This window comes from Engystomops pustulosus, chromosome 8 (genome assembly GCF_040894005.1).
Source record: "Engystomops pustulosus chromosome 8, aEngPut4.maternal, whole genome shotgun sequence".
Lineage (NCBI taxonomy): Eukaryota > Metazoa > Chordata > Amphibia > Anura > Leptodactylidae > Engystomops > Engystomops pustulosus.
Window position 1 is genome coordinate 72746697 of NC_092418.1, and position 13586 is coordinate 72760282.

General features: G+C 43.9%; 1 protein-coding gene across 1 annotated transcript; it reads right to left on the reverse strand.

The window, feature by feature from the left end:
* Positions 1 to 9424: 9424 nt before the first annotated feature.
* FZD7 (frizzled class receptor 7) lies at positions 9425 to 13031 on the reverse strand. The gene has a single exon (XM_072121212.1). It carries the CDS (start codon positions 12752 to 12754, stop codon positions 11072 to 11074), a length of 1683 nt encoding a protein of 560 aa, XP_071977313.1. The 5' UTR covers positions 12755 to 13031; the 3' UTR covers positions 9425 to 11071.
* Positions 13032 to 13586: the final 555 nt, after the last annotated feature.

Genomic DNA, 13586 nt, shown 5'->3' on the forward strand with positions numbered 1-13586 from the left:
TGGCGACTAAACGAGACGCTTCTTGGAGACGAATCTCTAGTAGCAGAATTAATAACTAAGATGTCCAAATCTTTTACTGATAATGCCGAGACTGAATTAGATCCAGTAACCCTGTGGGAGGGTCAGAAAGTTGTCGCTAGAGGGTTCCTAATGGAAATGGGAGCAAGGGTAAAGAAAAGAAGGAACGCGAAAATAGAGGGGCTGCTAAAAAGAATTTCAGACCTAGAAAGACAGCATAAGCGATCTAAGGCCCTGCAGGTGGAAAATGATCTGAAACTGGCCAGAGACCAACTGAAGGACCACCTTAACATCACTATATCAAAGATTTACTTAAAAGCCCAACATAAATTTTATGCTCACGGGGACAAGTGTAGTAGAACCATGACCAGTCTCTTGAAAAAAGCACAGGCACGCACATTCGTCTCTACAATCAAAACATCAAAAGGGGATAGAGTACACAAAACGGAGGACATAGCCCAGGTTTTCCAAGAATACTATACAGGCCTATATAATTTGAGACAACAAGAACCTAGCCAGGATAGAGGAGTGAGACTGAAAAATATCCAAGAGTTCCTGGGGAAGGTTCAGCTCCCGCACTTGGGTGAGGCGGACATGGGTCCATTAACACAACCGGTAACAGAACAAGAATTGGGAGAGATCATTGCGTCCATACCAGGGGGAAAGAGCCCGGGCCCAGATGGGTTCACAATACTTTATTACAAGAAACTAGGCTCCTTATTGACTCCCCACTTTACAAACATGTGCAATGCATTGCTCAAAGGGCAACACTCACTTCCGTCTATGCTTTCAGCTCATATTACCATTTTACACAAAGCGGGCAAAGACCCTGAACAGCCTGGGAGTTATCGCCCAATCTCCCTACTGAACGTGGATTTAAAGGTATGGGCTAAACTATTGGCCAGCAGACTGACATCACTGCTTCCACGTCTTATAGCGGATGATCAGGCAGGATTTGTCAAGGGGAGGGAAGGCAAAGATAACGTAGCCAAAGTAATCAGAGCCATACACTCAGCGAATTCCTGGAAGACCCCTCTAATCCTTCTCGGCACGGATGCCGAGAAGGCATTTGATAGGGTTGATTGGCTCTTTATGAAGGAGGTCCTCCTAAAGTATGGTCTCCCGAGTAGCTTTGTGGAGGCTATCTTCTCGTTGTACAACGGGCCCTCGGCACGTATTAGAGTCAACGGGATCTTGTCACCCACCTTCCATATACGAAATGGAACGAGGCAGGGTTGTCCCTTATCCCCCTCCCTCTTTATACTCTGCCTAGAAGCTATGATTCAATATGTACGTCAAGACAAACGCATTAAAGGGCTTAAGACGGGGAATTCCACATGTTTGCTGGCGGCCTTCGCCGATGACTTAATTTTTCTGATTACCAATCCATCTGAAGCCTTACCGATTCTCTGTAAACACTTTGAGTACTTTAATCAGATTGCTAACTTTAAAGTGAATATGAGCAAGTCAGAAATTTTAAATATATCCCTACCAGCACATCAAGTTAAAAGGATTAAACCAACGTCCCCTTTTATTTGGCAGAATGACTCTATCAAATACCTGGGAGTCCAACTGTCTAGAGACCCACGTAATCTTTATAAACTAAACTTCACTCCACTTCTAGACACCATACAACAAAAACTAACAGACTATAATCTGCCAAACATCTCGTGGATGGGTAGGAAGAACGTGTTAAAAGCTTATGTGTTACCCAAGATACTCTATCCCCTTTTGATGCTCCCAATAACAGTACCAGGATGCTTTTTTTCCAAAATTAAGAAAATGTTTTCAAATTATCTATGGAGAGGGAAGCGTCCTAGGTTGGCACACACTCTGCTGATGCGGAAAAAGGGGAGAGGAGGTCTGGGGGTACCGGACGCAAGATTCTACTACTGGGCTGCACAGGCGGCGAGAGGGTTAGCATATAGAATACAAGATAGCTCTTCAGTAATTCCCAAGTCAATGGGGCAGAAAGAGAGATCTCTTACGCTAGGAGGGGCGTGGATTCCACCTCCTTGGAGACAGAATTTAGACTGCCTGGACAAACTGACGAGACACACACTCCAGATGTGGCATGAAGTAAACAAGAGATTTGAAATATCCCCTTTCCCATCCCCTTTAATGCCAGCTAGTCTCCTACCTTACACAATATCTAAGAAGTGGTCTGATGTGCCTACCTGGTGGGCGGGTTTTGAGGACCTCACACTAGGGGAATTTCTTAAAAAAGCCGACACGTTGAAAGATGAGGAAATTAAAGATAGGACAAAAGGGAAGGGTTGCTTGCCACTCATCAAGATGCAGCTCAAGTCAGTGTGTAGGGAGTTCCTAAAAAACCACGGGGCTGTGAGAGAGGCAACAACCCTAGAGATATCTATAGCGGTAGGTGCCCCCAGGGTCACAAAGGTGTCGTTTTTACATGACATCTTGTTATCTAAGAAAGCACCAGATTACCCGCTTTACATTTCAGCTTGGGAAAAGGAGTTGGGCCTTACCCTCACGGATAAGCAAAAAAATTGGGTATTGAGACACTCCTACGGTTTTTCTAGCTGTGTTAGGCTACAAGAAAATCATTACAAATTATTATCGAGGTGGTACAAAACACCAGAATCATTGTTCCACTGGGGCCTGCACCCTACAGGGTTATGCTGGAGATGCGGACTAGAACTAGGCTCTTACACGCATGTGTGGTGGTCCTGCTCTCTAATTAAAACCTTTTGGCTGGAGATCCAAAGCAGAATTCGTACCCTTTGCTCTGCTTCCCCCCAAATATCATTACCCTTAATTTGTATGGGATGGGCTTCAGACGATGCTAAGTTAGATGGGAAGTCTATTTTTACACACCTTATCGCGGCAGCAAAGGCGCTGATACCCACTTACTGGCTACAAACCATCGCACCACCCATCTCAGCTTGGGAGGAGAAAGTGGCTCAGATATGTCGGATGGAGGAACTTTCGAGCTGGGCGTCTCACACCCACGAGCAATTTGTCACAACATGGCAACCATGGATAGATTACAGAATTAATGCTAATAAAAAATAATGGCGGTGTTTGTAGCGTGAGCACACACCCTCCGGATAGCAAAAAACTAAGCAACATTCCCTTCTTTCCTCCCAAGCAACGGACAGTAATATAACACAACACACTCTTTCCCTTTGACCTCCCTTCCCCATGACCTTCCTCCCCCCCCCCCCCCCATGTACTAAAGCTACCGTAAGATTAAATCCTACCATTACGATCTGGTTATATTTGTTCACGATATTTTGTTGTTACACCTGCTTTGTTACTAATTCCTTGCAATGTCATGAGCACAAAAAGGTACCGTGCAGTTATGGAGTATGACTTTCTGTTGCACTAACGCTTAGTTTATCTGTAAGTGCCCGCTAACCTGATGGAGATAATTATAATGAATATGTATGTTCAATTGTTATAACAGAATCATCACGGGGTATGCTATGTATTCTTGCATTGAACAGACAAATTGACATTGTACACTGTATGAATCCTGTTTTTTAAAAAATTCTTTAATAAAAAGAGAATTGATAAAAAAAAAATGCGGCTGTCAGCACGAACGCGGCATTTAAACTGTCTGTAAGGGTTCCGTACCCCACAATTGCACCCCCTTCCCCCCACGTGCTGTCTTCGAGGGGTGCCGATCGTTCCCATGGCAGCTCTGAGATCCGCTCAGAACCCCAGAGCTGGCCACAAGCAGTACCTGTAAGATGACGTCTGTGACATCATCTTAAAGGCACAGTGTCATCCTATGCATGAACATAGTCTGACACAGCTAATACCCTGCAATACATCAGTATTTCAGAGTATTATCACAAACAAGCAATCAGATGATGGCTTGTTCATGTCCCATGTTGGAACTAGTAAAAAAAATGTTATTCAATAAAAAATAAATGAATAAAAATGCCCAAAAGCCAAAAATCAAAGTCTAAATCATAACACAAACCCCACATATATATAGTATCGCCGTGTCTGTAACAAGCCGTAGAATGAAAGTAAATAATTGTTTAACCCGCACGATGAATGTTGTAAAAAGAACTGTTAAAAACCTGCAAAAAAATATGATTTTTACCTATTTAATCTCACAAAAAATGCAATAAAAAGTGATCAAAAAAACACATCTCCTCCAGAATGTTACTGGTGCAAAGTACAACAGGTCCCGCAAAAAACAAGCCATCAAACAGTAGTCAAAAAATAAAAGTGTTATACCGCTTGGAAGACGGCGATGCAATAACTATAGATTTTTCCACATATTAGGTTTTATTTTGAGAAATTTAGTAAAATGTAAGAAAACATATCTAAGTATGGTATCCCCGTAATCGTATCGACCCATAGAATAAAAGATAAGATGTTTATTATGCTTTATGGTGAACACCAAAAAAATAATGTTGAAAATCAATTACATAATTGATGCTTTTTTACTCCCCCCACAATGGTATCACTGGGAAATACATATCATCCTGTAAAAATTTTATAGCCAAGGCCAATGTCTATAGTACAAAACTGGCAGCTGCATGGCGCCCCTTCAGCAACTTATTTAGGTGGTAAAACTATCTGCCTGAAAACTAGATAATTTCAAATTTTGAAAATGGCAAACACATTTTTTTTTCTACCATACATTTAAGGCCATGGGTATCGGACGGTGAACAGAAGACCTTTCACTCACCCTTGACACTCAGCCTTGACATGGTCTGAACTGGGGCTAAGTATGTTCCCTATTTTTTACCCAGTCAAAATCCCTTCAATGTGTGTCAACAGTAATTGCATCTTTAACAAAACCAGTAATATATTCTGTTAGCTGGTCGATTATTGGTGCTTATTATAACACAGAGAGACAGCTTAGAGTGTCAGATTGCCCAATATGTACACAATATCTTTCGGTTAGCTCCGAAGTAAAGCTTCACTTCACATTATATAATACATTTTGGTAGACTTTTTAGCTTTAAACATTGGGATTTGAGGGGGAACCATAAAGCAAGATGAAGACTACACAGAAATACAGTCCTGCTCTCAGTGAGCGCCAAGAATAAAGCATATTTCAAGTGTGTGTATGCAGTGACTAATAGGACTTATTTTAGCAGCTGCTCTAAAGTGGGAAAGTTGTTAGAATGGATGAATGAAAAGAACGTCATTCATTTTTTTATTGTCATTAACAATTTGGGGTCTAAATAAAATTTAGGTTTGTTTCCATGAAAATAAACCAGTCTTCTTTCAATATCAGACATATAGACACAGTTATACACCGTGCAGTACAGATGCCTTTTTAAAGAGGCTGTTCCACAATGTCTATAAATTTCAATGTAATGAGGCGAGTTCACCCAGAGCCAACTCTGGGGTCATTTATTATGACCTTTCAAATGGGAAAAAATACTGTGTGCCAATTCATCAATCCCTTGTGCCAAAAACTTACATCCCACCACAAAATATAGTGCGGTTCCAGCGCCACCCTGGGCAAAAAATAATAAATGCCCATCTCTATTTTTATCCAGTTTTGTTTTGTCCATGTGCTATCCAAAGCACACAAATTCACTTCTATGTGTTTTCCCATGTGCCCGTGTATGAGCCAACTGGTCAAGCTGCAAAACTCAGTACAGGTCCAATTCCTGCCCATGTTTGTCTCTCGGGAAGTTGTCATTGTAGTCATCGGCATGTGACTGGAGCTCACACACCAATAACACACAGGCTACCAACAACACACCATGGATCCTTGGTTTACAGCATATAGAATGCAAACGTGTGCATGTTGCCTTTTTTTCATGGGATTTTTGTCATCTAAATCCTGCCAGGGTAAGATCCCAGTTTGGAGAGCTGTACCTATCAAACATCGATAGTAATCACCACCTTTTACATTGTTTACAGCACATCTAGGTAAAATCTACGGTGTTGAGTAATAAAATATTAGGGCAGATTTACTAAGCCTGCCTCGTAGCTAGACTACAAATTTAAGACTAGGCAGATTTTAAGGGTGGAGATATTAATGCTAATCTTAACACTATTGACAAGCAAGGAAAGAACTAAAGCACATGATAAATTTATTATACAGCATTAAGCCAATTTTTAGCAACTTAAAGGGTTTTTCGGTCATAGCATGAGACCCATGTGGGGGTCTCAGTGATCGGACCCCCACGGATCTAGAGAACTGGCATCCATTGTTCCCCGGGAGATAGCCGAGTTACCATACTTCTTCGCCAGCGCCATAGAAATGAATACAGCATCTGATGCATGCGTGACCGGCTGCTCTATTAATCTCAAGCTATGTCCGTTGTACCCCACGTTCTCGTGATTCCTGGAGGTCCATCACGGAGACCCATACAATAACAAAGTTAGGCCCTATCCATAATATTTAGGTCTGTGCTGAACATTGAGGGTTCAGGTCCCCGAACCCAAACTTTTGCAATAAGTTTGGGTTCAGCTCACCTATTCCACTGTTAAAGGAAACCTACCACTTCCGATGGTGGTTATAAGCTGCAGATGCCGTGCGCCAGCTCAAGGTGAGCTGGTGCCTGCGCTTATTTTCGTTATGTTTTTAAACAGATGTAAAGCATTTAAATGTTTTTGTAATCTTTATATACAAGTAGCTGCACCGCACCATCGTCCGTGCACCATGCGCACGACCACTTCCTATTCAGGTGCGCGAAGTGGTCGCGCGCACGGTGTGCCGAGTGCGGACCACGATGCGGTGAAGCCACTTCCTATATAAAGATTAATAAAGCGTTTAAACACTTTACATCTGTTTAAAAACATAACGAAAATGCACGGCATTTGCAGCTTATAACCACAATCGGAAGGGGTTGGTTTCCTTTAACACCTGTGATCGTTGTGGCACCTATCGCCAGTGTTAACTATTTAAATGCTGATGGCAAAAATGGTGACGCGCATGCACCACCATTTAGATGCCATCGCCAGCATTTAAAAGACAAAATCTAGGCAAATTAGATTTATTGCATCCTTTACACAGATTGCCATTAATTGTTAATGTATTTGTGATTAAGTGTGATTTGTGTTTGAGTGCCCTTATTTCATTAAAAAAAATGTTAATTTAAAAATCAATTGTATTTAGAATATAAAGTTGTAAATTATTAGCCAGAACAAGCCAGATTATCACCAAAATTTAAAATTTGGTTTTGTTAAGAAAAGCTGCAAATTTGGCACACCATGTTTTCAACTTTCTGCCACAGTATTTAAAAAAATGGACATATATTGTATTAGCAATATGACCAAATTTCCTTAACTGTGGAAGGAGCATATGTGTAACAGTGGTAAGGATATGAACCACACCAATAAAGCCCTCTGGGAACCCAGCATAAGATGTGTGTAGATCTAGTGTTCCCTCATCCAAATTGAAAACATCTGCAGTTACAATCAGGGACACAATAACCTAATATACAACTTATACTTTTGGGTAGAGCTGCCTTTCAAGTTAAATACCAACATTTATAAAATGTGAGCTTTAGACGCATTGATGTACATTATTTCAGATTTACATTTTGGCTGAACTAGTTCTCCAAACAACAATCAGAGATCCAGCATGTGGCTTAATTCATAGCAGACGGAGTAACAATAGACTGTTATTGCGCAGTAAACCTTAGGGTGGAGCAGGATCAGATGCTATCACGATCACTATGCTGATGCACTGTAGACCTCATTTAGAAAAACTGGAATGGTGCCGATAGCAACAAGAGTTAGGAATAACAAGGTTTTATTAGCAAAAGATATACTCTATATTTATGTATTTTAACAAAGTTGACAAATGGGCAGTCGGTCCCTTGGCAGCAGAACAATATTTTAAGAGTTAATGCCATGATCGTGCCAATGCCAAATGTGGGCGTTAATGCCAGAAGAGGGGTTGAGTTGTACCCAAACTTCAAGTTCAAGTCTGTTACTTGCTACTCCAAACTTCAGGTTCAGCAACTCCGCCTAACCTGGACATGTTGCTTGATAGGCTGCAGATTATGGCTTCCACCTGGCCAATCACAGCCATGACAATTTTTAGGGGCATAAAGCTCCTGATTGGCCCATCAAGCAAAGTGTCAAGGTTTCAGCAGAGGTGCTGAATAGATGTTGAAGAACCTAAAAGTTTGGGGCTTCTGTATTCATAAGCAGAGATTAGGCATTTACACCACATTTGTCCTTCCTTGTGGAGAAAATACTTTCCTGCTGCCTTGTAGTGCAAAAACATAAGAACCACTTACTTAGTTTTTGGTTCCTTATATTAGTTTACCCAATTTCAAAACCAGTTGTAAAACGGACACATTCAGATTTAATTCTATCCCAAAAACTAGGCAAACGCTCCACAGTTTACGGAGCTTGAGGAAAAGTCATATAAATTACCAGTGTGTTTATAGTCAATAAACATATGCACACACTTTGAAAACAGTATGAGACCCCAGAGGACTGTGCCAATCTCATAACATGTCTGTGCATGTCCCCATAATACCTACACATTCCTGGGGTATGGTAGTCTGCATATTAAAACACTGGAATAATTTCATTTTAAATATATTTATGCCTAGAAATATAAATAACTAATCAGTTGTAAATACTTTTATTGTTGGGCTACCAAAAGAATTCTCATGTCTTAATTTGGCGACACAAAAGTTATGTCTATGGCGATGTGATGTCAGAGGTGGGCGGCTCATTGGAGTAAATTAGTCCTGTGTGACATATGACCAGGACAGATTTCCATCCATTAAATCCTATAGAACTTTGACACAAGGAAAATGGATTGATAGTTTTCCAATATACTTTCCGTAACTTTTATTTTAGATTTCTGAACCTGAACAATCCCTTTAATTTAATGTACAAAATTATAGAAGTGTGTGTGTTTAAATATAAAATATATACACATGGTATATAAATAAAAATATACTGAATGTTGCACAATATAGGGAAAGCAGTAATAAAATACTCCCATTCATAGATCAGACCTGCACATATGATCTGGGCAGGAGAAAACTGCAGTGGCACCCAAAAGACAGTGGCCATCATTATCAGGTTATGAATTCACATTACTTACACAATTTAAAGAAAACAAATAACTATATTATAATTAAAGATGTTTTTCTAGCTTAAAAGGGCAAACATAAAACTAAGCCATTTTCACATCAGTTATTTTGTGAGTTTTTAGCATCCCTATATGTCAGTGAAAACCAGTAGATGGAAAGATTTGTTCATCTGTGTCTTCGCATTTACCTGCTTGTTTGATGAAGATTTAGTGTACATTTCTCCCTACATGATGTAGATGCCCCAACCCTGTAAATTCAGCAGTTTATATGTTGGAGACCTACATTAGAGTGTCCACACATTTATACCTTGTGCAGACCCCTTTAGCCTAGTGTACCAGGATTACCCCTTTACATGGGCATAGAAAATTAAACACCCCATTAAAACACCAACAAAAGAATTACCTAAAAAGTAGGCTTTATTAAGTGTTCTGTACACAAGATAAGTGAGGCTTAGAAATGTATAAATACATATATATCTTCGTACAAAAAAGGTAGTTATTTACAAAAAAAATATATAACAATGTCGTCTTCATCTGTCGATAGCTTGACATGCACATTACAAAATACAGGTATAAAATAGTCTCTTAAGGTTTTACATAGTATCTGACTGTCAAAATACAAATTATGCAGCAACTGATACGATTCCTCGGCGTAGAAAAATAAATGGACCTTTTATCTGGGTGGGGGAATAAAACATTGGAAAATAATAGGCAAAAGTTAAACCTGCCTAGGCCTTTTGTTCTAATATTTCCCTCATATGAGAATGGTTAAATGGTGATTGTGCCAGGACCCCAATACAAAACTATAGAGTGTAAAAAGAGGTATGTGATGGGTTGTCACCTTTCCTTAAATGGGGTGACCCATAAAGAAGATAAAAAGTGTTAAAACACTATATAGTTAGTGCCGTAAAACCATTTAAAAGGCATAATTATACATTAAGACAATAAAAATTAATTTTACAATGCCCAAAATATTGCAGGATCGTTGTTAAAACCCAAAATCTTACCCTACCCCCTCCTAAAATTATGGGTGGCAGAGGAATCTGAGAGGCCATTTGGCATTTGTCTACAAAGGAAATGCTTTAACCCCATTTGCAGCTGGAGAAGATAGCAAAGTCTTGCAAGAGGAATGTGTTTCTGGCCCCAGACAAAAAAAACCATTTCACTCCTGAGCTGCCACAACACGATAAAAAAAGGACAGTTACTTTAGATCAATACTGATATCAGTGGCAGAACGCAGAGCTGTGTGAGAACCTTATTGACATAACAGTAGGAGAGTCTCCACCAAAAGGTGCTATTTGCCCAGCTGCTGAGTAGGTGACACTCCAGTCACTGGAACTTAAATTAACCGTCTGCAGGCAGCATAAAAAAGTCTGGAAATTGGGGATCCACAAGACTTGATCTGCTGAGTAAACAGGGCCAGCTGAGCAAATGACAAATGCAACAATGTTGTGTACAGCAGCGCTCTGCAACCTGTGGCGCTCTAGTGCTTATCCAACTACAGCTCCCAGCATGCTCTGGCAACCACAGGCCGGCAGGACATGCTGGGAGTTGTCCTTACAACATCTGGAGAGCCACGGGATGCAGACCACTACTGTATACTGAGACGTCTAAGTGACAAAGCAACAAAAATAACAACAAGCACAAAATGTATACAGTGAGAAGAGCAGCTTGTATCTTAAGTGAAGCAGAAATTTGTGAATGGGGGGGGGGGGGGGGATCTTCTGGCTGCAATCCTATTGTTTAACACTACAGTCCATCTCATAGCAAGGGGCAGAAGACTGTATTCGAGAAGGTAACCCTGGGGCGTAGTATCCCTTACAATGAGGCATACTCTGCAAGTTATCAAACGGTACAGAACAATGTGCATAGTCCAACAGCAGTCAAGTTATTATAACTTATAATGAAACATGTCCTCATGGGATGAAGGGAGAAGACATGGAGGCCATCAGGTCACCCAGGAACATGTGCAATAAGAACAAGGAGTCAATGATCCACAAAGCACTGTATTCAGAAAGTCCATGTGGGGCGATGGGCTCCTCATACTGCGGTTTCCCCTTTACCACTGCTGTTGTTGCTAAGTCTATGATAGAACTTGCGCCAGGACTGCAGAGTCTTCCCAGACCAGATCCAGAAGCTGGAGGTGATGCCCACAATCATGGTCATTAGGTACTTGATCATGAACACAGTGAAGTCCGGGCTCATGGGGGAGAAGTGCTGACTGGGGCAGGGGATGGCGAAGCTCTTACAGGTTTGCATGAACCAGGTCTTCTCCCACGTTTCCCTAAACGCCTGCTCATAGAAGTAACATGCCAGCACAATGGTAGCGGGCACCGTGTACAAAACGCTGAATACTCCAATGCGCACCATCAACTTCTCCAACTTCTCAGTCTTGGTGCCATCGTGCTTCATGATGGTGCGGATGCGGAACAGGGAAACAAAGCCAGCCAGGAGGAAGGAGGTGCCAATGAACAGGTAGACGAAGAGCGGTGCCAACACAAAGCCACGCAGGGACTGCACACTGTTTATGCCCACATAGCAGACTCCACTCAGAATGTCACCGTCCACCCTGCCCATGGCTAGGATGGTGATGGTCTTCACAGCGGGCACGGCCCAGGCTGCCAGGTGGAAGTACTGAGAGTTGGCTTCTATGGCTTCATGGCCCCATTTCATGCCAGCTGCCAGGAACCAGGTGAGGGACAGGATGACCCACCAGATGGAGCTCGCCATACCGAAGAAGTAGAGGATCATGAAGAGGATGGTGCAGCCCTCCTTCTTGGTGCCCTGCGCCACCGTGCGGTAAGTGTCCTCGGAGAAGCGGTCCAGGCACACGGCGCGCTCCTCCAGCAGGAAGCCTGCGGCATAAGCCACGGCCACCATGAAGTAGCAGCCGGACAGGAAGATGATGGGCCGCTCCGGGTAGCTGAAGCGCCGCATGTCCACCAGGTAGGTGAGCACGGTGAAGAGCGTGGAGATGCCGCACAGGATGGCCCAGATGCCCACCCAGAGCCGGGCGAAGCGCACCTCCTCCTCCTTGAAGTACATCAGGCCGTTGGCTTTGCTGGGCTCGCAGGGGGCGCCGCAGTCCTTCTCCCCCAGGAAGCGGTAGCCCAGGTACGGGGGCACCTTGAGCTGCCGGGGGCAGGCGAAGTCGCGGTGCGGGGAGTGCGGCTGGAAGGTGATGATGTCGGGCAGGTACGGGGTGGGGTTGGCGGTGGGGCCGCTCGGGGTATCAGACGTGTTCTGCCCCACACAGATCTCCCCCGCCCCGTGCACCGGGAAGTTCTCGCAGCGCAGCCTCTCGGGCCACTGGAAGCCGAACTTGTTCATCAGGGCCTCGCAGCCTTGTCGCGCCCGTTCACACAGCGAGCGGCACGGGGGGATGGCGTTCTCCAGCACCGTGCACACCGGCGCGTACATGGAGCACAGGAAGAAGCGCAGCTCGGGCGAGCACTGCACCTTGACCAGCGGGTAGAACTGGTGCACCTCCAGCCCCGCGTCCTCCTGGTTGGTGTGGCCCAGCAGGTTGGGCATGATGGTCTGGTTGTAAGCGATGTCCGTGCACAGGGGGATGGAGATGGGCTGGCAGAAGCCGTGCTCCGGGGCAGAGATGCCCTTCTCTCCGTGGTACTGGTTCTGGGCTGCGGAGCCGGGAGGAAGGGGCAGCCCGAGGAGCAGGCAGAGCGCACACAGCAGGCGCCCCGCACTCATCATCACAGTCATCCCGGGCAACAAGTGGCTGCTGTGCGCTGCTCGTATCACAGGGAGGCGCTGCGGTGCGCGGAGCAATCCAAGAGTAAATCCACCAATTCGGGTGCCGAGATTTCAGCGGCTCCTGGTCCAGATACAGTCCCGATACAATGTAGTAGGAGGCCGCCGCTGTTATGTAGTGTCACGTCCGCACTGTCTCCTCTCCGCACATAACTCCAGTACCCCGCATAGCGCCGCTCTCCTTATAAGAAGGCGTGACTCAGCCGCACGGGCAAGGGGCGGGGCCTCCGCCAAACTCCTTGTTCCCGCCCACTGTACTTATCAGCGGGCCGGACCCCCCATTCACAAACCCGTGGCAGACTGATAGTGGGCGGAGTGTCGTGCCGAGGCGAGCACCAATGAGCGCTTTTGTTTTTCTTCCTAGCGGCCCACCTCATTGGATGACACTGGGTGGAGGGGGATACTGGAAAGTGAACAAAGCGAGGGGCGCCCTGATGGGGGAGGGCGAGGCTGTAGTGAAACTCACATAGAAAGTGCGAGGGAAATAATGTCTGTGCTGCCCCATGTACCGCTCTCTCACTACATTGTGTGGAGGTGAAGAGTACCTACCTCAGGAACACCCAATATATCATGGCCCTGAGGGGCCACAAAATAAAGCGTGTACCTCAAGGGAACCAAATAAGTAACACATAAAATATACCTTATGGTCATCCGCCTCAGGGGTAACAAATCAGTTATGTGCCTCAGGGACAAATAGCAAACAAGTAAAATGTACCTCAGGAGCAAGCAATAAAATAATTATGTACCAGAGAGGCCACCAAAAATAATCACCTCTGGGGGGTTG

Coding starts and splice junctions, on each gene's coding strand:
- FZD7 (XM_072121212.1), bottom strand. CDS start 12,754: ATGACTGTGATGATGAGTGCGGGGCGCCTGCTGTGTGCGCTCTGCCTG.